This window comes from Fusarium verticillioides, chromosome 8, assembly GCF_000149555.1.
Source record: "Fusarium verticillioides 7600 chromosome 8, whole genome shotgun sequence".
Lineage (NCBI taxonomy): Eukaryota > Fungi > Ascomycota > Sordariomycetes > Hypocreales > Nectriaceae > Fusarium > Fusarium verticillioides.
The window spans coordinates 330,961-351,148 of record NC_031682.1 but is presented as its reverse complement, the minus strand read 5'-3'; the positions used below and the strand labels follow the sequence as shown (position 1 = coordinate 351,148).

Genomic DNA, 20,188 nt, shown 5'->3' with positions numbered 1-20,188 from the left:
CATATTTAAACCAATCACAACATGCCATATCATAAAACAGGTTGAAATTACATTGCCAGCGAACATTTCTCCCTTGCCGCCGAGGTCATCTTGTCATCCGATGATGTCTTCTTCATTCACGATCATCTTAAGCCCACCTGGCTCACGTCTCAGGTGCAACGTTTGCTAATGATACAGTAGCTCTAAGAAAGTCTTGCAAAACTTCATAGCTGCTTGAATATCTGACAAACATCGGCTATGGCAAATACCCTCACCCTGTCGTCCGCGGTTGTCGCCGGCGGCCCGTTCGAGCAGCAAGGCTCTATCGACTGGGTCCAAATCGCCAGAATGTCCGTTTCCGTGCCGATCTCTATTCTCGCACGCGTCACAGCTGCCGACGTTTCTCCTCTCACCGTCGTCGTGGGGCAGGAAATGTCATCTCTCTTTCGATTGTCTACCACTGGACATGAACGCTTGGTTAGAGCCCTTGGGGAGCTGAAGAGCTTCTCCGCCATCGGAGATGTCATCTGGTTCGGCTTTGGGATAAAGCATATAGTACGAGTCCTGGCGGAGACTGGCAAAGGGCTGACGTGCTTGACGCTATGTGCATGTCTTTCGGAAATCCATACCCCGAAGGCCTGCGCCGAAATCTTGATGAAGCTGGCTGATGTCTGCGACGCCCCAGATGATCTACGACCCTCTGCGAGTCAATGGATCAATTTGGTAGAAGTCTGTTCCGGAACTCTCAAGTCTACTACCTTTTCCTGCATCGCGGAGCAGTTCATGACATTCCATCGTCCTCACGTGAGGGATGATTATGCGGATGAGGCTGGAGACGTTGCGAAAGCCTTGCTAGCTGTCGCCCGTGTTTCTTCAGGTGTCCTCAGCTCGGTGACATTGACAGGTGGCCGATCCTGCGGATGGATAGCTGCCATTGGATTCTATTTTCTTGGCCTCGAGGTCGAGATTCGAAATGCCGACAACGATATTCTTTACAAGTCCACGGCTGATGATGATGCGATACGTCTCTTAGTTATCTACGGGACAGGGCAGCCTTCCAACCAAGTTCAGGTCAACAGCACCGCCTACTTCATCAGCTCTGTTGATAAAGTCATGTCAAGCTATGGGCAGCGGCTTGATTCTATTCTCTCCGGGGCCGTTCCATGGGATAGCTGCCTTTTCAAGACTTTTGGGGACCGTTTCAACAGGCTTATGGATGCCAGGCAAGACTTTGGACGTCTAATGGGCGCTGCTGCAGGCGTCTTTGAAGCCTTGACCAACTCTGACACAGGAGGCATATTCGGTTTCGATGACTGCATCAGTTGGTTTGGCTTTCAACAAGGCCAATACGGGCATGGCTTTTCTGACTCTGCAAGCTCATTGTTCCCTGAACTCTTGCCCCTCGGGCCCTACATTGATGTTGAAACTGGCATGTCTGTTGCCGATGCTGTTGAGGCATACACCCAAGCCTCGGAGGAATTGGCAAGCATTTGTAACTGTCATTTCTGTTCCGTAGACTCTTCTAGATGCATGAAGCGTTACTGCCTTCCCGTACTGGCCGAGACTATTATCTTCCTTATCTGGAATGTTTCTGCTCTCCAGCTTGATGCCGATCTCCGGCCTTATCGCTCTGGCCTGAGATTTATCTACAAACTGCACTCTGGTAGGGCCAGGACCGACACGAGTTTCGGACAAGGTTATGGAGCTGGTGGTCATCATATAGCTTACTGGGGGGATATTGTTCGCCTCGTGCGGCTCCTTGGCCTCGCTTCAGTATATCATACTGCTCAATTTCTGTTTACTAACCACTTGTACCCGCTCCAAGCACACAAAGCATTTACTGCCGCTTCTGTTGGAGGGATATGCTTCTATTTTGACATATTGCGAAACGTATCAGATCAGCCGGAAGAGGCGATGAAACTGCATGTTGTACCTGGTGTCATTCAGACAAATACTGGACGACAGTACCCGTGTATCGCAGATAAGACTGGCACAAGGTCTCGTGGTCTTTTGGGATTCGATTGGAGAGACAACCTTTCCTATAAAGATGCCACCCGACATCGGACCGATTACCAAGCTAGTGTGACGCAGACCTTGGGCGGCAATACCTCAATCCCCATACTTGGTACAGACACCGGAAGCTCTGATCTGAAAGTTCAACTATTAATCGAAGAGTCTACCGGTGGCTTGCTTGTTGATCTTCACTTATCTGGCTCCGCGGGAGCTTGCCGTGTCGGGGCATATAGCATGCTCAAAGAGATCATCCAGAACTCAGGACTAGTCTACTGCACTCACCGCGATTGCGCCAGGATGGATCACATCAACTGTGATATATCTGTTATAGACGGAGAAGGCTCTGTACCCCCGAACCTTGAGCCGAGAATCTACCTACGAAGGCTCGCTGGTAATCCTTTGGCGAGGTGCGTTGGACTTTTGGTTAACAGAGAATGGAACGATACACCTATATTACGCCAGCGGGAGTGTATACCATGCTGCATTAGAACTGCTGCCACCATGCGAGATGATCATCGAAGGTCTCCTTCCTATGTTATTCTTTGATGTGGCTCTCGGTTTAAATATGTTTGCCGCTGGGAGACTGTTGGCCATAACGACTAGAAGATAGACCGTGGCGCTGCTGTATATGCTGCCTGAATTATGTCTACAAGAGGCTTACTGTGACTTAAATGCTTAGCAGCTCGGGCTTACATCATTGGTCAACTCTCCAACCCAAGATCTGGAATCTTATAGAATAGCATGATGGGTTGAACCTAATGGGTGAAGTGGCTCTACTCAGTTTATATCGACCAGCGCTGCTAAATTTCACGAGTTGCTACGGTACTGCAGGCCGTAAGAGAGGCATTAGTCATCCACACCTGTGTTCATGAATTACTCCTGGGAGACTGCGTCACTGGTGGAGCAGTCGCGTGGGTGACGGTCCGATTTAGGGTGGTCAAGCGTAATTATTCCGATTGACGCCGGATATTTCGGACTTGTGATGTAAATAGTCTTCCCGCAAGCCGAATCACTAATTATATATAGTCTCTTCCTCTAACCTATTTCCTTAATCTACCAGCAATCAGCATCACATCAAGCCACTAACTACTCAAGATATACAAACTATTTAATATTTCAATGTCAGCCAAGCAGCCAGATATCACTTTTTACTTCCTCGATGCAAGCCGAGCGATCCGAATCGCCTGGCTCTTGGAAGAGCTGGATATTCCGTACAAATTGGTCACCTCGCCAAGAGCAGCCAATGGTCTAGCGCCGCCAGAGTTCAAAGCCAAGATTCCAACTCGCTCTGGAAGTAGTCCTGTTATTCAGGATGGAGATCTGGTAATCCAGGAAAGTGGTGCTATCTTGGAGTGAGTAGCTTTACTGTCCGCTCTAACTAGAAGCTTAGCGATTGTTCGTATGTTGATTGCTACAGGTATCTCATCGAGTCATATGACTCTGCGTCACGGCTGTTGCCTCGTGAAGCGCATGCAAGAGCTCGCGTTCGGGAATGGATTCAAGCTTCTGAGGGTACTTTCATGATGAATGCTGTTCCGGTTAGTTGTTACCAATGCTTAATGCCATAGAATTACACTGTTTTGAGAACCTCTAACGCTTATAGATTATCATTACCCGTATGGGAATGCCGAAAGAGGCTGCACAATATGTCCTGGGGCTGGAAGGTGCGATTGCGCCAAGGGTGCATGAGGCAATGCAGTGGTTGGAATCAGAACTTGAATCAGGTCCTACTAACGGCCAATTCATTGTCGGGACAGATCTTACTGCCGCAGATATCATGATGGGCTTTAGCATCGAGTGCATCTTTGCCATGAAGCTGGGAACGAAAAGTCACGAATGGCCACTGATCAGTAAATGGCTGGCCAATATGAAGGAAAGGAAGGCTTATAAGAGAGCAGTTGAGAAGACAGGCTACTCAATGTAGGTCCTTGGTGATGAAACTCATCGTGTGATATTTTATTAGTCACTTTGCTTTACGCTTCAGCGCAATCCGAGTTTATGTTTAGGGCTATTACTATTTCTATATATTGAGGGCTACTTGCACTATATAATCTACAACCTTGACACGTTTTTAGTTAAACTCCTAAATGTTCTCCGGTTTTCTTACTGGTCTGGGCACAATAATCATCTCTCTCTATTTATAACAGTAGGGCAAAATGATCCGGCACCTGGAGAATCCCCGCAAGTGAATGGAACAAGATTGCTCGCTTGCTATAAATATTTAACAGTCACGATAAAGCGATTTGAGCGCCACATGACAGATTACGTGTAAACATATCTTGACGTATGATCACTCCAATACAGGGAGTCGTGTAGATCCGAAGATCTTTTGTCCCTAGTTTTTTACATCCCAGTCTTAGTAGTGAGACCGCCAGAATCAGCACAAAAGTCCACAACAAGCAAGGCTCAATAGAGCATACTGAATCGATACTATCTGCGCTATAATCTACACGAGAGCAAATACACTTTAAGCTTCCTCTTTAGTACTCCCGTATCAATTAAGTCTAAACCTATCAACCACTCACAAGCCTCCCTTACCGCTCAGATACTCTCCAAGCCAAGTTTCCAACCCCGCTCCAACGCCAAGAATTCACAAAGTCCCCCTCTAGCACTAGCGACCTGCCACAAAGAGCAATGCCGATGCACAAGCGGCCCGTCCAAATGAAACCTCGCATCAACGGCATAACGTTTGCTTCTGGAAGGTCAAGTCGCAGTTATGCTTAATCTGAGGGATGGGCTGTGATAGGCGGTATGGTGTAATATATCTCCTGCCGTGAAAGGTCACGGAGCGGAATAGTGTGATGATATGGGGGTACAGCTCCTTCCTAACGTAGCGTTCGGAGGGAGATCGTTGTTTTCTATATAAGTTGGTATTCCCATGATCGACGTGGAGGTTTAGCCAGTCACTCCAGCTTCGTTCCTGGTTGTTGATCACTGTCATCATGCGTGCTACTCTTGCTCTTGCGACCCTCATCGGGTTGGCAAATGCCGCTGCTATTGACCCCCGCAAGGGAGCTGAGCCTCTTTACAAGATCGAGCTTGGCCCTGGCGATGTCCGCATGGTAACCGAGAAGGAAAAGTTGGCACTGCGAGCTGTAAGTTCCATATCCTCGCACAACCCCTCACCGAGTCTGACCAGTACAGGAACACAAAACCTTCATCGATATCACCGACCTTGATGAGCCCGGCTTCAGCCTCCAATTCCTTGCCAGTTTCCCCAGCGCCGTTGCACAGACATCTGCCGTCAATGCTCTCATTCCTAAGCTGAGCCAGACAAACATGCGCAGCACCTTGACAGAGTTCATCAAATTCCAGAATAGATACTACAAGTCTACCTATGGTCAGCAGTCTGCTGAGTGGCTGTTTGGTCAGATCCAGTCTATCATCACTGCCAGCGGCGCCAAGAACGTCAAGGTTGAGAAGTTCACTCACTCTTTCAGACAGCCTAGCATTATTGCTACCATCACTGGAAAGAGCGCTGCTACTATCGTTGTTGGTGCTCATCAAGATTCTGTCAATTCTCGAAGCCCCGAAACTGGACGTTCTCCCGGTGCCGGTGAGTCATCCTCCTCTTGTTATTAACATTGGCTAATGAGTGCAGACGATGATGGCTCTGGAACCGTCACCATTCTTGAGGCTTTCCGCGTCCTCCTGACTGACTCCCGCGTTTCAACCGGTCAGGCCCCCAACACGATTGAGTTCCACTGGTACGCCGGTGAAGAGGGCGGTCTTCTCGGAAGTGGTGCTATCTTCCAGAAGTACAAGCAAGACGGACGCCAGGTCAAGGCTATGCTTAACCAGGACATGACTGGCTACGTCAAGCCCGGTACCACCGAAGTTGTTGGCATTCTCACCGACAATGTCGATGCTGGACTTACTACCTTCCTCAAGAAGGTTGTCGCTGCTGTGAGTATTGGTCTCCAATCTATAGAGCTTGTGCTAACTGTGAATAGTACTCCAAGCTCCCCACTGTTGACTCCAAGTGCGGACATGGGTGTTCTGACCATGCCTCCGCTACACGCCAGGGTTTCCCCTCGGCTATGGCTTTCGAGTCTACCTTTGATAACAGCAGCCCTTATATCCACGGTACCACTGATACTATTGACACCGTTAACTTCGCCCATGTTCTTGAGTTCTCCAAGATCTGCCTTGGTTTTGCTTACGAGCTGGGTTTTGCTACTACCCTTTGAGCATCAAATCGATGACATCCCGGTATCATTGAAGGAAGGGCCAGCTTCAATTCCAGTAGTTCACTCTCGCGTAAATAGATTATGAATTGACACTGCACATATATACAGGCCATATGTATTCCACTGCTGCTATTTACGTTCTGTAATGATGCTTCAATTTGTGTATGACGCGGACAAGCAGCGGATATCCGAGATCTGAAGCTGGCTCACACCAAGCCCGAATAGGGAACACTCGTACTGTATGATTGGGTAAAGCTTGTGTGGGTGCGGTGTAAGCACGCCATTCCACCGCCAAAGTTGATCTCGGTAATCCACTGAATCCCCGAATCTGGTGATTTAATCATTCGGGAAAGCTTCAATTGTGCGCAACATGGTTATAAGAGATCCTCATTCACACTTGACATGTCCGGTAGCATCCATCGTCAGCAACTTCAAATACAAAAAGACTCATTCTACTCAGAATGTCACCAATTCACACCGCGTCATTCACCATCCCAAAGGGATCAACCGTTCTTGTCACTGGTGTCAACGGTTTTATTGGTTCCCACGTCGCCAATGAATTTCTACAGCGCGGATACAATGTCCGAGGAACAGTCCGCGATACTACCAAGACAGCATGGATCAAAGACTTGTTCCATCATCAATACGGCAAAGACACCTTCTCCCTCTGGCCTGTTGCCGATTTGACTTCTCCTCATGCTTTTGACAAGGTGATCAAAGGTGAGATAAATAATAACTTCCGTCTCCCTGGCGAGATGCACTAACAGTTTAAAGGCGTGGCAGCAGTAGTTCACGTCGCTTCGCCGCTAGGCCTCGACTCCGGCACCGGTACAATGATCCCTGATGCCATCGCTAGCGCCCTCAACGCTCTAAAAGCAGCCAACAGTGAACCAAGCGTAAAGCGCTTCGTATACACCAGCTCTTCAACCGCAGCAGTCTTTCCCGAGGCAGGAATCCCGGCCATAGTAGATTCGAATACCTGGAACGACAAGGCACTTTCACTACTACAGAACTCAGCCGCGGCACCTGAATGGTATGTTGCGTATGCCGCTAGCAAGGTTGAGGCGGAGCGAGCCGTATGGTACTTTTATCACAATGATATGACGCGTCGTTCGGATCTGGTGGTCAATACAGGTATGCAGTCCGTGACAATTGTTCAAGGGTATCGCTGACAGATTGCAGTACTTCCCAGCACAAACTTTGGTAAAAGCCTGGATTGGAAGCATCAGGGCTACCCATCAACATCAGGATTCGTCAGGACTTTATGGAGCGGCACGGCTCTGGAATCACTGACCAATGCGTTACCTCGTAAGTTGCCCCAAATTACACTCTATCGAACCAGAACTGACAATTCTCGGCAGAATATTTTATCGATGTACAAGATGATGCAAAACTTCACGTCGCGGCCACTCTATTGCCCGACGTACAAGGGGAAAGGATCTTCCCTTGGGCAGAAACATGGAATCTAGACCAAATCCTAGCCATTCTACGGGCGCAGAACCCTGACAGAACTTTTGTCAAAGACTTTCAGGCCATGCACTATCTAGCAGATATCGAAGAGCCGAGGTCACGCTGTATACAACTCTTGCAGGCACTGGGTGAACCTGGTTTCACGTCGTTGGAGGAGAGCATCCGGCTGAATAGTGAGGACTTGGCTCGAGCTGCGTGAAGCTTTTCATGCAGGAGGTTATCACGTCGTTTGACGCGCCAACAAAACACATCGAAAAGTAGCAATCAATAAGAATAAGATTTCAAAAGCCGTCGGACTACGGAACATCCGGGATGCCGTAAATGAGGCTGATACGCGTATCGCGCGTGCCCCAGTTTGAGAAAATGCAGCCAGGCTACATTATAAATCACAGTTTGGACTGCCGATTGGTGCGCAATACGAAACATACAGCGGATAATCTCCGTTTCATCCGTCGCCCTCGGCTTTGTACTGTACCTTACCATCTACCTTGATGTAAATCTTTGCTGTGATCGGCACTGCGGGAGTCAAGCCCACGTCGCGACCCAAACTCAAATCCACAGCTTCACTTTCTCTCTCTCACTACGTAATAAGTAGTATTGACCTTGTTCATCGAGATGCGAGAATGGATGACGAGGCATAATTAATTACAAAACTTAACCGGAGTATTAATAGACTTCCCTTGCCTCTAGTGCCCGTTGAAATCAGTCCCAGCCGTGTGAATTAACTTTGTGTGGCTTCGGCACTGAAACCCAACGTCCTTCCCTTCTAAGCCAATAATTATTAATTCATGACATGCCAACGTCGACTCAGAATCTTCGGCACTGAACCCAGGAACCTTTCCCATTGGCTACTCCGTTTGGAATCAGGATGCCCCTGGTTTCTGGATAAACTTAAATATAAAACACCACCAATAAATAACCCTCCGCTCTCTTAGCGTCCAACGCTCAAACACGCCCGCAGAGTGAAATTGCGACCGACGGGCATCAGAACCTAATCGCTTTAAGCCTAGATAAAACAAACCCGCCGTCGAGCCGAAAGTCTGTAGCAAGCAAACTTTCCCAGGGTATCTGCACGATAGATAAAGATCCAGTTTTTTCCTCCAGGTTTGAATCTCTTGGCTCTCCATCAGCCTCTGTTTTGTTCTTTTGTTGGTTTACGTGCATTTTCGGTTATCATGGAGTCAAGGGCGAGTTCGATCGGTGCGGCTAAGCGCGAGTCCCTTCCCACTGCTGGCAGTGTTTTCTTCGTCTCTTCCAACGGGCGCGTGCTCAAACTGCCGATCCCGAGTAAATCGTATCGGGATCCGCTTACGTGGTCGTGGACCAAGAGGCTGATGGGGTTTTTGGCGCTGCAGTGCTTTTCGATGGCTGCGTCGTTTGAGCTGAATCTTCCGGGGCTGTTGATGCAGGCGATTGGGGAGGAGTTCAAGAACAAGGTAACTAATTTGGCGTCTTGGTGAATGAGATGATGCTAATTGAGTTTAGCCAATGGGTCCTTTTAGTGTTCAGTCTTTATCGTCGGCGATGACGCTCTTCACTGGAGTTGGATTCTTGATCGGCATTCCGTTATCGACGGCTGTTGGACGACGACCTATTGTTGTTGGTGCTTCTGTGGTGACGGTGCTATCGACGCTCTGGGCAGGCTACGCTGGATCATTCCTGCAATTAATTGCTGCCCTCAGCTTCCAAGCCCTCGCAGCCGGATCAGCAACCGGGGTGGTAAGTGAATATCCACCCAGCCAAGCCTTACTAACAATCCCAGTTCATCCTCATCCTCATCGACGCAACATTCATCCACGAACGCCCCAGCGCACTCTCACTATTCTGGTGCACGGGCTCAGCCCTCATCAAACTCGCTCTCTTAATCCTCCCTTTGACAACCGACACTACAATGACCTGGCGATGTGTATACAAAGCCTGGGTCGCACCTTGCATCCTCGCCTTCTTTTTAGTTCTCTTCTGCGTCCCCGAGACATACTTCCTTCGACCTCCCGTCGCACTCGATGGACGAGTCCTAGTTCAGAGCAGCTCTGAACAGGTTGAGGTCTATGGAGGTTGGGATGAGATCGAGCTCATCAGAAATGACAAACCTCTACCTGATTTACCGTCTTCTTGGTCGATATGGTCTCACTTGAAGGTGTCGCGAGCACCTGGGACGAAGTGGGAGTCTGTGCTTGCAACATATGGACAGATGTTCTTATGTATTCTTAACCCTCTTACCTTTTGGGTCTCTCTGCTTACCGGCATCATCCTCAGTGGTGTCATTTTCCTCAACGTCACTCAACCATCTGCCCTCATCTATATGTTTGGGGACAAGGAAACAGGATGTATTAATATCTTGCTTGGCGTCGCGGGCGTAGTTGGTTCTCTTCTCGCGTTCCCTCTCACAGGACCATTCGCTTCCTGGTTTACACGATGCTACACCTTTCGCAAAGGCGGTATTCGCCACGCCGAAGTCTACCTGGCTCTATTCGCCGTCCCTGTCATTACCGGCCTGACAAGCGTCCTTCTCAATGGTCTCGCCCTTATCAACAAGTGGCCTTCCGTCTGGATCTACATCACATCAGCAATCAGCATCATGAGCTTCCTAACCGGCAACGTCGCCTTCACTCTCTGGATCACCGAGGCGTTTCCGCGATGGGCAGCCGCAGCACTCGCTGTTCAATTGTTCACTGGAAACATGTTTGGTTTCGGAATTAGTACTGCCATATTACCTTGGACTCAGGAGGGCCATATTCTACAGCCAACCATCCTCATCTTTGTCTTGATGCTCGTCATGGGAGCGATGGCTGTCCCGGCGGCGTTTTGGGGCAAGACTGTGAGGCAGTATATCCAAGGACGATGGAGTGACTCTGAGAGAACTGCCCTTCGCCCTCAGTAGGTGGACTATATGTCAAAAGGACCTTGGGTCCGTGTACAAGCCAAGCAATGGCACAAGAAAAGTGTTTCTTAGCGTTCATAGCAATTGATTTATAAAACAGACCATATTTAAATAGATATGTCAAGAAAGAAATTCACTAGTACTGTATCTTATCTCATCTGGCCTGTCGCGATCTCTTACCTTCTGAGCTCCGAGGCTATGAGTTGTCCAGCCTTATCGCAAAGCTTGTCTCGAGCATTATCCACACCGAGGATAAGATAAGACACTTCTGCGATGTAAATAGATCTCCCCGTTCTTCATAACCTCATCGCGATTGATTGGTGCGCTTAAAAGTTATGCCAGTCCCGTGCGCTGATGTCGTGAGCTACCCTAAGGTCGATCAATCTTGATTGCTTTACGAGGTCCGTCGTAAAGGCTCTCGAGTGTGCATTTATACTTAAGCTGTTTTTCTTTTTCTTTTTCTTTTTTTCTTTGCTAAATAATTGCTGTAAATTCAGAAACTGCAAGGAACAATGGGCATTGAGATGATGTGGTTTTGGGGACATTATCCAACTCATCACTTATTTGCAGTTTATTACTCTTCATTGGCGGGTGAACGTTCGCATCGCGAGAGTCATCCCAGCAGCGCATCAAAGCCTTCACTTTTATGGGTCGGCACTATTGATCCGAAAACAGGGGACTTCTGTCGTTCATGTAAACGAGGACGGGATGTGGGCGAACTTTTGAGAACGGACATCTTGGCAATCATCTCCCACCGTAGGCCAAGGGTTGAGCTTTGATTGTCCCGTTATTGTCGGCCCGGAAGATGCAAGAACGCCGACGCGCCGAGGAATAAATGACCTGAGCGTCACGGGGGGGCATCCACAGCAAAACATCGATATCCGATCGCTTAAAACGTCTGTGGAGTTTCTCTTTTTCTGTTAAGTCCGTTTTATCCTCATAGACAATAAGCAACTGAGCTATAACTATGCAAGGTACCGCTCACTACGCAAAAGGTAAGTAAATCGCACGCGACGGGAATAACGCGACCCTTTTAAGACCCTTCCCTACCCTATAAAACCGCTCCACTAATGCACCCCAGGTACTCTCGCTACAGCTCGGCCAGTAGCAAAGCGACCTCCGCTTATCGAGCAAACACCTAAACCCAGTGGAGTCCAAAATGTCACCTCCCGCCGTCGTGTTTCAGCTTTCCACGTGGGAAAGGGTTCCACACAATACGAGAAGTCACCGTCTAAATGGGATGGTGACGGCGGAGAAAACGGTGGCTGCGCTAGAACAACAGCGGGGATCTTGACCTGATCTGACTTTGCGTCCCCGTTGCAGGGGTTGAAATGAAACGGAATAAGAGAGACTATATGGGATAATAGGAGGAAACAGACGATGAGTTGAGATCGTATAAATGCAGAAAGCTTCCGCCGTTGTTGTTTGTTTGGTCATCGGTCTTTATCGCTCAGTCTTTCGTTTATCAGCACTCATTTGCAGTATTCGCTCTTTACTCACTTTCAGTGAACGTCATTCGTTATCTCATATCACTCATTCAATCACCATTCACAATGCGAGCTTCTCAGACCCTCATTGCCCTCAGTGGCGTTATCGGCCTCGCCCAAGCAGGCCCCTGCAAGCCTCACCCTCCTGCTTCTGTCATCTCTACCACCATTGTCATCAAGAGTGCCAGCAGGTAAGACGCCAATTTGACCTCCTCAGCAATTCATACTAACAACTCCAAGCACTGCATCTATCCCTAAGCCCACCACCACTGCTGCCAAGACCACCACCGTTGAGACTCCCATCGAGACTCTCAGCACAGACGAGCCCACCACCACCGAGATCAAGGTCCCCACTACGACCGCTGCCGTCGAGACCAGCGCTACATCCGCCACCACTGACGTCCCCGTCCCTACCCCCTGCGCCATCGAGCCCGGATGTCAAGCCGCCGGCTTCAACGTCGACTACTACAAGAACGTCTTCGAGCGCGGCTACGGAAACGACGAGATGTCCGTTCCTCCCTCCTACTACATCACCGATAACCTCACTCCCCTCGACTCCTCCGTCACAAGTGAGACATACTTCGCCCAAGACTACATGGAGGACCTCGCCGGCTACCCCCAGATCTTCCCTGATCCCAAGTACGCTGGAAAGGCCTGGTACATTGGCTACCACCGTACTCTCGCTGGCGGTATCAAGGTCGATGCCAACAACTTCACTCTCGTTTACACCGGTTACTACCAAGCTCCCGAGACCGGAACCTACGAGCTCTGCGTCACTGCTGATAACGCCAACACTCTCTACTTCGGACAGGGTAACGCCTTCGAGTGCGGAACTGGCGAGACTGACCCTAACGCCCCTGCTCTTGTCCTCACTGCTACCGGCTACCACTTCAACAACCCTACTCAGTGCGGTCACGTTGATCTCATTGCTGGACGCCACTACCCTGTTCGCAATGTCATGGGCAACAAGAATGCCGTTTCTGCGTTTGAGTTCTCTGTCAAGACTCCCAGTGGTTCCAAGACTCATGACTTTGAGGGCCAGGCTTTCCCTGTTGCTTGTGGAAAGAAGAACTAAGCGGGGGGTTATTATTTCATGATATCATGCTGCGGGACTCTATGACATAAGCTTCGATGTCTATGAGTTCACTTCACAAGACTTTATATTTTATTCTGTAATAGTTAATGTTTCCAAATATAATCCAAGAATTATACCATATGTCTAAGTCTCGATTTGGCGTTGTTCATGAGTCATATGTGTAGCCTAGCCGCTCTCCTTGAGTGTCCATAGCTTCCTCAACAGTGATATACCGCCTATCAGGAAGCAAGTTGCCAAAGTCCATCACATATGCAAGTGTGATATTCTTGTACTTCTTGTCACCGAAGAAGTCATAAGGATACCCATACTGGGTGTCCGGCCCACTAATATCGCTCTTCCTAGCAGGCCAGTCTAGTCGCTGCCATTTATCCCAGAGTCGATCAACGTTAGTGTGATGCAGCCAGAAGATAGGATCGCCAGGCGAAGAGTACATATCGCCCATCTCACCGAGACTGCCGCCAATAGCGAGATGGCCGCCACCGTGATATCCCTGAGACTCAGCACTGACGCCGCCTTGGACACGCTGGTCAAACTCGAAGAAGTCCTTGGCCCCAAGAGTCCAGTCGACTACGGTTTGGTTGAGCTTCGAGATGCCATATTCTGCAGCGACGTCGCGGGCCAGGCAACGCGGGTTGTAAGCAGTTGAGGTGTCTTGTACAGTTAGTCGATTGCTTCAAAGGTACTTATATCAACATACCTGGACCTGCATGCACTTCAAATTCCCCCTTGGCGAAAGGGCCATCAGTAACGCACCCTGTTTCATGTTAGCGTTTCCCAATCCTGGAACAATATCATGACATACCGCCTCCTGTCCTTCCAGAAACCTGCCTAGTCACGTTTGTCCAGCTACTGATGTCGATAAAAACGCCATTCCCTCCAAATCCTGTCTCTGCGTCAAAAATGGGAGACTTTCCGAAATCTTCGATGGAACTCGAGTCAAGTGTCCAGTCTAGAACCCAGTGGTCAGTAAGGGGAAAATTTTCTGAGAGGGAGGGCATGCATACCCCAGTATGGCTGAGCTCCACTGTAGCAACAAAGATTTCGAAGGTCTTTCTCATATTGAGCAATAAACATTCGATGCCACCTGTTTCTCAAATCAGCGCTTGACGCCCTGGTAGCAGGGAGTTAGTATTACGCTTGGAAGAAGCCCTGTAAAGCTTAGTTAGTGGATACATCTGAAGAGCAGGCGACGACTTACAACGTAGTGTATAAAGTCAGTATTCACGATATGACTGACTTGAAAGTCGTCGTAACGGGACTTAGCACCAGCGTAGATGTTTCCAGTCTGCGATGGTTTCGTCGCAAGGCACTTGACGGCGTCAATATACTCATGCTTCTCTTTGGTGCTTAATGTTCTCCTACAACCAAAATTGTCAGCCACCTGGAGGGAAATGTGTCGCATACATCGATGATTGATTAAAGACGGTGTCATTTACCATTCTTTACGGACAAGAGGAGTCTTGCAGCCACACTCGTGAGCTGGTGCACATGAACCTGGTACAGCAGCAAGAAGAGCTGTGGTCAGCAGAGATGAAAGTTGCATAGTGAGTAGACAGAAAATCCTATTTAGTAGGTGGAAGTTTTAAAAATGTCGCAGTGTTTAAGAAATTGGGTGGGAAACTGGTTCTTAAGGCCCAGATTGATGGAACAAACCTTATGTTTACACCTAGCGGAAGACCCCGAATGGTTCGGAACAACAAGATCAGGCCCCCCCTCTTGGGTAATTAAATTGGCCCGTCAGACGTATCCGTGAAAGTCCACTCATTAACCAGAGCCTAAATTACACTGTCTTACCCGACGGATACAGCTCTGTTAAGCATATGGCATATGAGGCTTGGTGAGGAATGGTGGCTGACACAAAGTAACCAATAGCGGCCCAGGTGTTGGAGCATAAGACCATCCTGCGAAGTCTGGAACGGAGTCCTCGCTTATTTGTGCGTGAAGCTAGTGGTAATTGGCATAGGACGTATAATTTAAACTCTGAGTCGTGTGAAAGGAAACACCGTCTGAGTACAGACGGTTGACACTCAAACTCAGCCGTTGGGCCCCTCATTTTCTAGCATTCCAGGCAATGTTACTTGAGTGAGACGGGACATATGATCATAAATGACATAAATAAAACAATCATACGGTATCAGCGTTGGTCTTAAATCAGATTTGTATAAACTAGTTACTAGAATTGTGGCTTCAGCATTGAAAAATGACTATGTGATAGCCGCGAAATGCAGCGCTCAGTCGGTTTGTTGCCTAACAGGAAGACTAGTTCAAATCATCAACGCTTCAGCACCAGGACTTTCTCAGCATACCTAGGTGAGAATTAAATTTATAAGCTGGGTACCTATAGTAGAGAAACTGTAGCAATATGGTAAATGAAGTCTCTGATCGATAGTCAGACCATTCCTCATTCTCTTAATATGAGCTGCTTGTACTTTGTGTTATCCCAAAATAGAAATGAGCACGTGACGTGAGCAGGGATTATATCACCAAGGACTTGGTGAGGCTGAATTGCAGCTGATGCACGTTGGTTCGCACAGCCTGATTTGGAATTTCCCCTCAGCATCATCCTGCATTGGTGAGAAGCAATCGTCTCTGCTTCAGAGAACCCGCGAAAACCTCACGAGCTGCGTAAACCCGCAGAGCCAACTCCAGCTAAACACAGCCAACCCCAGTCAATCCCAGCCTGAGCGACTCGCGACGAAATGGAGCGGCGGCGGCTGTCTCACAGTGACGATGGCGCACTGCCTTACCATGCAAAACGACGCAAAACTGGCATCCAGCAGATGGAGGATGAATCCATACGCGAACGTTATACAGTCGCTTGGATTTGCGCATTGCATATCGAGATGGCTGCAGCCCGCGCTATGCTCGACGAAGAGCACTCTGAGTATCCACAGCAAGGCAACGACACGAACTCTTACGTCCTGGGGAGCATTCGGAATCACAATGTGGTCATAGCCTGCTTGCCGGATGCTCAATATGGCCTGAATAATGCCGCGAGCGTGCTTAGTAACATGAGAAGGACGTTCCCTAACATCGAAATTGGATTGATGGTAGGCATTGGTGGTGGAGTGCCGCTCAAAGCTGATATAAGACTCGGAGATATTGTGGTGGGTGTCAGGGTCATGCAGTATGATATGGGGAAAACACTCAACGGTGGCTTCCAGCGAACGGCAGTTCCCAAGATACCTGACTCTACCATCCGAACGGTCATCTCAAATCTGAGATCTAAACATGAGCTAAGTGGGAGCCGAGTTCCTTCGATATTGAGGGAGAAAATGGGGAGCTACGCTGCTTATTCGCGGCCAACCGAGCCTGACCGCCTCTTTCAGAAGTCTTATCCTCACCCCTCTTCATTCCTATCTTGCGATCAGTGTGATTCGTCCAAGCTAGAGACGAGAAAGAACCGATCTTCTGCCGACCCGTCCATTTACTATGGCGGTATTGGCTCAGCCAACACAGTCATGAAAGACTCAATTGTTCGTGATGAGGTCGCGCGGGAGCTGGATGTACTTTGCTTTGAGATGGAGGCTGCTGGTTTGATGGATATCATGCCTTGCCTGCCTATTCGTGGTATCTGCGACTATTCGGATTCTCATAAATCGAAAGAGTGGCAGCGGTATGCTGCAGCCGCTGCAGCAGCTTATTCCTATGAGTTCTTGGAACTATGGAGAGGAGAGTACCAAGCATCTTACGCTGGTTACCACCAGTCGAATTGTGAGTAATTATTGGTCTCCAATTGTCAGTCCAAGTTGCTAATGTCTTCTAGCTGAGCACACCATCATATCTGGTGGTCATGAGGACATTCTGAAATCATTGGACTTCGAGCAAATCGATGCCCGGAAGTTGACCATTAAAGCAGCACATTCGAAGACCTGCCATTGGTTTCTTAAACATCCCGATTATCTTTCATGGACTGACCCGCAGGAGACGCCACAGCATCGTGGTTTCTTGTGGATCAGAGGAAAGCCTGGAGCTGGGAAGTCCACTATTATGAAGTTCATCTACCTAAAGTGGAAGAAAAAGGATCGTAAAAACCAGAGCCTCACCGCCTCCTTCTTTTTCAACGCCCGTGGGGAGCTGTTGGAAAAGACTGTCTCGGGGATGTACCGATCTTTACTTTTGCAAATGTTCCACGGATTTCCAGACCTCGAATCCGTCTTGGATGACCCTGACCTTTTGCCTCGAAACCAAAGTGGTTGTCCTCCATTGAACGTCCTCAAAGACGTCCTCCGCGCCGCAGTTTCCAAGCTTGGTCAAAGATCATTCAGATGCTTTATCGATGCCCTTGATGAGTGTGATGAGCAGCAAGTCATGGATCTAGTCGAATACTTCGAAGATCTGGCCGAGCAATGCACTGAAAATAACATCAATCTTCGTATCTGTTTCTCCAGTCGTCATTACCCCTACATTGATATAAAATACGGTATTCGAATCATTCTCGAGGAAGAAATTGGGCATGGCAGCGACCTTGAGAACTACATCAAGTCCAATCTTCGAATCAAAGACAAAACACTCCTGGCAGAGCTCCAAGAGAAAATGCTTCAGAAAGCAGCAGGCGTTTTCCTCTGGGTTGTCCTTGTAGTCGACATAATGAACAAGGAGAATTGTCGTGGTCGCCTAGCTGTGAGAAGACGTCTTGAGCAGATACCCAGTGGGTTGAGTGACCTGTTCAAGGACCTGCTGAAAAGAGACAATAACAATATGGAGGAGCTCCAACTGTCTGTTCTCTGGATTTTGCTCAGCCAACGACCGTTAAAGCCCGACGAGTACTATCACGCGATCTGGTCAGGGCTATACCTGAAGGGACTAGCAGACTTTGACATGCCCGAGGTTGACACTGAGGACTCTGAAGATTGCTTTGCCCGTTGTGTTATCAGTTCATCTAAGGGTCTAGCTGAGATCACAAAAGTCAAGGAGCCGAGGGTTCAATTCATACATGAGTCTGTTCGCGATTTCCTCATCAAGGATAAGGGTCTTCAAGGGCTATGGCCAGAACTCGGACCAGACTGGGAGGGTGTAGGCCATGACAGGTTGAAGATGTGCTGCTATTCCTACTTCGAATTTGTTCTCAAGAGTGGACAGCTCGAACTCGAAGACCGTCATGCTTTAGAGCCCACAGTTGCAAGGGAGGCTAAGCCGTACCCATTCCTTCAATATGCTAGCCAGTTCGTTCTACATCACTCTGACTTGTCAGCAAATACGGCTGACCAACAAACATTTTTGGAAAGCTTTCGGACTTCTGCTTGGAAAGCGGTTGTCAACGGCTTTGAGACATTTAGGGTCCGTAGGTATAGGCCAGCCGCTGGGTTACTATACATACTTGCGGACAGAGGGCATTCGTCACTCATACGGACAAGACTGGAGAGTGATGCCAATATTTACGTATCGTCAGAGAAAGACAGATATGTATATCCACTCATAGCTGCCATGGCTAAAGGGGATAAAGCCAGCGTCCTTGCTCTTCTGCGTTTACCCTCCGCGCTTTATGAAGGGATGGATATAACAGAAGGTCTATTGCCCGACATAGATGCTGGCGGGGCCCTCCGAACCCCACTTTCTTGGGCATGCGAGAATGGCCACTTCGGAATCGCAAGGATTCTTGTTGAAAGAGACAATCAGCCCATAAATGATGTAGCGGCATACTCACCCCTAATGCTTGCGTCGAAAAATGGCCACATCGACATAGTGAGATGGCTAATAAGCCACGGCGCGGGTGTCAAAGAAATATACAAGAGAGAAAGCGCCATCTGGCTTGCGTCATGCAATGGCTACGCTGAAGTAGTTGAGATCTTGCTCGACGCGGGGGAAGATTCTAATAGACGCGGCGTTAGTGGTGCTCCTATACTACTTGCAGCTGCTGAAAAAGGGCATGAGAAGGTGGTAAAACTCCTTTTGGAGAGAGGGGCAGATGTCAACGCAAAAGGCCTTTGGAAAAAGACACCTCTTCATTATGCTGCGGGAAAAGTGAATGTGGTGAAGCTCCTTTTGAGTCGAGGGGCAGATGTTGATGCAAAAGACCGTTGGGAAATGACACCTCTTCATTATGCTGCAGAAAAAGGAGGATCAAGGGCAGCAATGGAAGCACTTCTCACCTACGGGGCAAAGATAGATGCCAGAAATCAATGGGGCCAGCCACCTCTATTCAGGGCCGTGATGCGTGCCTCTGTCGATGAAATCGGGTTCTTAATTACACGAGGAGCGGATATAACAGCTCAGGATGAACATGGTGAAAATTGGCTACACAAAGCAATGGGGCGGAAAATATCATTGTTGGAGGTTGTTCAATTGCTTCTCGATAATGGGGCAAGGGCCGATGCTCGTGACAAAAGTGGCCAAACGTGCCTCCATGTCCTCGCACGTAACGTCAACCCTTACACCAGCGATATAATTCAGCTGATCACGAGCCTCGGAATCGACATCAGTGATAATGGCAATGATGGTAATACACCTCTGCATAATGTGACAGAATATGGGAATATGGAAGCTCTGTCAATATTCGCCGACCAGCCGGGTGTGGACCTCAATGCTCGCAATCTCCTAGGCAAGACGCCATTGCACCTTGCAGCTTCTCGTTATCGTCCGCCGGAAACGGAGGATTTCGTCGTAGGGGCCATCGACATATTAATAAGGAAGGGAGCGGAAATTAATGCTCTTGATAATCAGTCAAGAACGCCGCTTGATGATGCAGTGAAAACGGGTTACGAGAAAGCCATCCACTTCCTGATTAACAAGGGAGGAAAGCGAGGTGTTACATAAGTCACTGACAAGAACGAGTTCATCGTTAAACAAAGATATACTACAGCTGCCAAAAAAAAAAAATAGTTCTTTTTTAGTTTGCTAATAAACCTGATATCGGCGGCTTATAGATACTGTAATACCTTAGACGATCCATAACCCAACCTTGGAAAGTTGACAGAATTTCTACGCAATTGGATTCAGATCAGTAATATCAGGAGATTCCTGGAAACAGTGCCTGCCCTTTCCTTGTCACAAAGGAACGCCGCTTACATACTAGGTTCTCTCTGCTGGAATAAGCTCACAGCCACAAATCTCAACTGCAAATAACACTTCT

At 48.5% G+C, this 20,188-nt stretch overlaps 8 protein-coding genes across 8 annotated transcripts; 7 read left to right on the top strand and 1 right to left on the bottom strand.

Annotated features, from left to right (window-relative positions):
* Positions 1 to 237: 237 nt before the first annotated feature.
* On the top strand, positions 238 to 2,538 carry FVEG_07651 (hypothetical protein; the record flags this gene model as incomplete). The annotated part of the gene is made up of 1 exon (XM_018896327.1): positions 238 to 2,538. The coding sequence occupies one exon, from the start codon at positions 238 to 240 to the stop codon at positions 2,536 to 2,538; it is 2,301 nt and encodes a 766-aa protein (XP_018753775.1).
* Positions 2,539 to 2,988: 450 nt separating this feature from the next.
* FVEG_07652 (hypothetical protein) lies at positions 2,989 to 4,127 on the top strand. Its single transcript, XM_018896328.1, has 3 exons — positions 2,989 to 3,344; positions 3,410 to 3,530; positions 3,596 to 4,127. Exons 1-3 carry the CDS (start codon positions 3,112 to 3,114, stop codon positions 3,914 to 3,916), a joined length of 675 nt encoding a protein of 224 aa, XP_018753776.1. The 5' UTR covers positions 2,989 to 3,111; the 3' UTR covers positions 3,917 to 4,127.
* An 807-nt stretch (positions 4,128 to 4,934) lies between these two features.
* On the top strand, positions 4,935 to 6,182 carry FVEG_07653 (hypothetical protein; the record flags this gene model as incomplete). Its single annotated transcript, XM_018896329.1, has 4 exons — positions 4,935 to 5,087; positions 5,137 to 5,548; positions 5,594 to 5,898; positions 5,946 to 6,182. The coding sequence occupies 4 exons, from the start codon at positions 4,935 to 4,937 to the stop codon at positions 6,180 to 6,182; spliced, it is 1,107 nt and encodes a 368-aa protein (XP_018753777.1).
* Positions 6,183 to 6,643: 461 nt separating this feature from the next.
* Positions 6,644 to 7,851, top strand: FVEG_07654 (hypothetical protein; the record flags this gene model as incomplete). Its single annotated transcript, XM_018896330.1, has 4 exons — positions 6,644 to 6,902; positions 6,957 to 7,316; positions 7,365 to 7,490; positions 7,544 to 7,851. The coding sequence occupies 4 exons, from the start codon at positions 6,644 to 6,646 to the stop codon at positions 7,849 to 7,851; spliced, it is 1,053 nt and encodes a 350-aa protein (XP_018753778.1).
* A 976-nt stretch (positions 7,852 to 8,827) lies between these two features.
* On the top strand, positions 8,828 to 10,533 carry FVEG_07655 (hypothetical protein; the record flags this gene model as incomplete). Its single annotated transcript, XM_018896331.1, has 3 exons — positions 8,828 to 9,088; positions 9,138 to 9,371; positions 9,415 to 10,533. 3 exons carry the CDS (start codon positions 8,828 to 8,830, stop codon positions 10,531 to 10,533), a joined length of 1,614 nt encoding a protein of 537 aa, XP_018753779.1.
* Positions 10,534 to 12,086: 1,553 nt separating this feature from the next.
* Positions 12,087 to 13,095, top strand: FVEG_07656 (hypothetical protein; the record flags this gene model as incomplete). The annotated part of the gene is made up of 2 exons (XM_018896332.1): positions 12,087 to 12,211; positions 12,261 to 13,095. 2 exons carry the CDS (start codon positions 12,087 to 12,089, stop codon positions 13,093 to 13,095), a joined length of 960 nt encoding a protein of 319 aa, XP_018753780.1.
* A 15-nt stretch (positions 13,096 to 13,110) lies between these two features.
* Positions 13,111 to 14,696, bottom strand: FVEG_07657 (hypothetical protein). The gene is made up of 7 exons (XM_018896333.1): positions 14,553 to 14,696; positions 14,315 to 14,474; positions 14,252 to 14,265; positions 14,121 to 14,200; positions 13,919 to 14,065; positions 13,814 to 13,870; positions 13,111 to 13,767 (listed from the first exon to the last, which is right to left on the bottom strand). Exons 1-7 carry the CDS (start codon positions 14,657 to 14,659, stop codon positions 13,262 to 13,264), a joined length of 1,071 nt encoding a protein of 356 aa, XP_018753781.1. The 5' UTR covers positions 14,660 to 14,696; the 3' UTR covers positions 13,111 to 13,261.
* Positions 14,697 to 15,658: 962 nt separating this feature from the next.
* FVEG_07658 (hypothetical protein) lies at positions 15,659 to 20,032 on the top strand. The gene is made up of 2 exons (XM_018896334.1): positions 15,659 to 16,830; positions 16,883 to 20,032. Exons 1-2 carry the CDS (start codon positions 15,816 to 15,818, stop codon positions 19,870 to 19,872), a joined length of 4,005 nt encoding a protein of 1,334 aa, XP_018753782.1. The 5' UTR covers positions 15,659 to 15,815; the 3' UTR covers positions 19,873 to 20,032.
* Positions 20,033 to 20,188: the final 156 nt, after the last annotated feature.

Bases quoted from the DNA above. Each gene is read 5' to 3' on its own strand.
- FVEG_07652 (XM_018896328.1), top strand. From the start codon at position 3,112: ATGTCAGCCAAGCAGCCAGATATCACTTTTTACTTCCTCGATGCAAGC. The intron at 3,345-3,409 runs GTGAGTAGCTTT...TGATTGCTACAG, and splicing joins GAAAGTGGTGCTATCTTGGA to GTATCTCATCGAGTCATATG. The intron at 3,531-3,595 runs GTTAGTTGTTAC...TAACGCTTATAG, and splicing joins TCATGATGAATGCTGTTCCG to ATTATCATTACCCGTATGGG.
- FVEG_07657 (XM_018896333.1), bottom strand. From the start codon at position 14,659: ATGCAACTTTCATCTCTGCTGACCACAGCTCTTCTTGCTGCTGTACCA. The intron at 14,475-14,552 runs GTAAATGACACC...TTTTGGTTGTAG, and splicing joins CCTCTTGTCCGTAAAGAATG to GAGAACATTAAGCACCAAAG. The intron at 14,066-14,120 runs GTATGCATGCCC...ACTGGGTTCTAG, and splicing joins TGGAGCTCAGCCATACTGGG to ACTGGACACTTGACTCGAGT.
- FVEG_07658 (XM_018896334.1), top strand. From the start codon at position 15,816: ATGGAGCGGCGGCGGCTGTCTCACAGTGACGATGGCGCACTGCCTTAC. The intron at 16,831-16,882 runs GTGAGTAATTAT...AATGTCTTCTAG, and splicing joins TGGTTACCACCAGTCGAATT to CTGAGCACACCATCATATCT.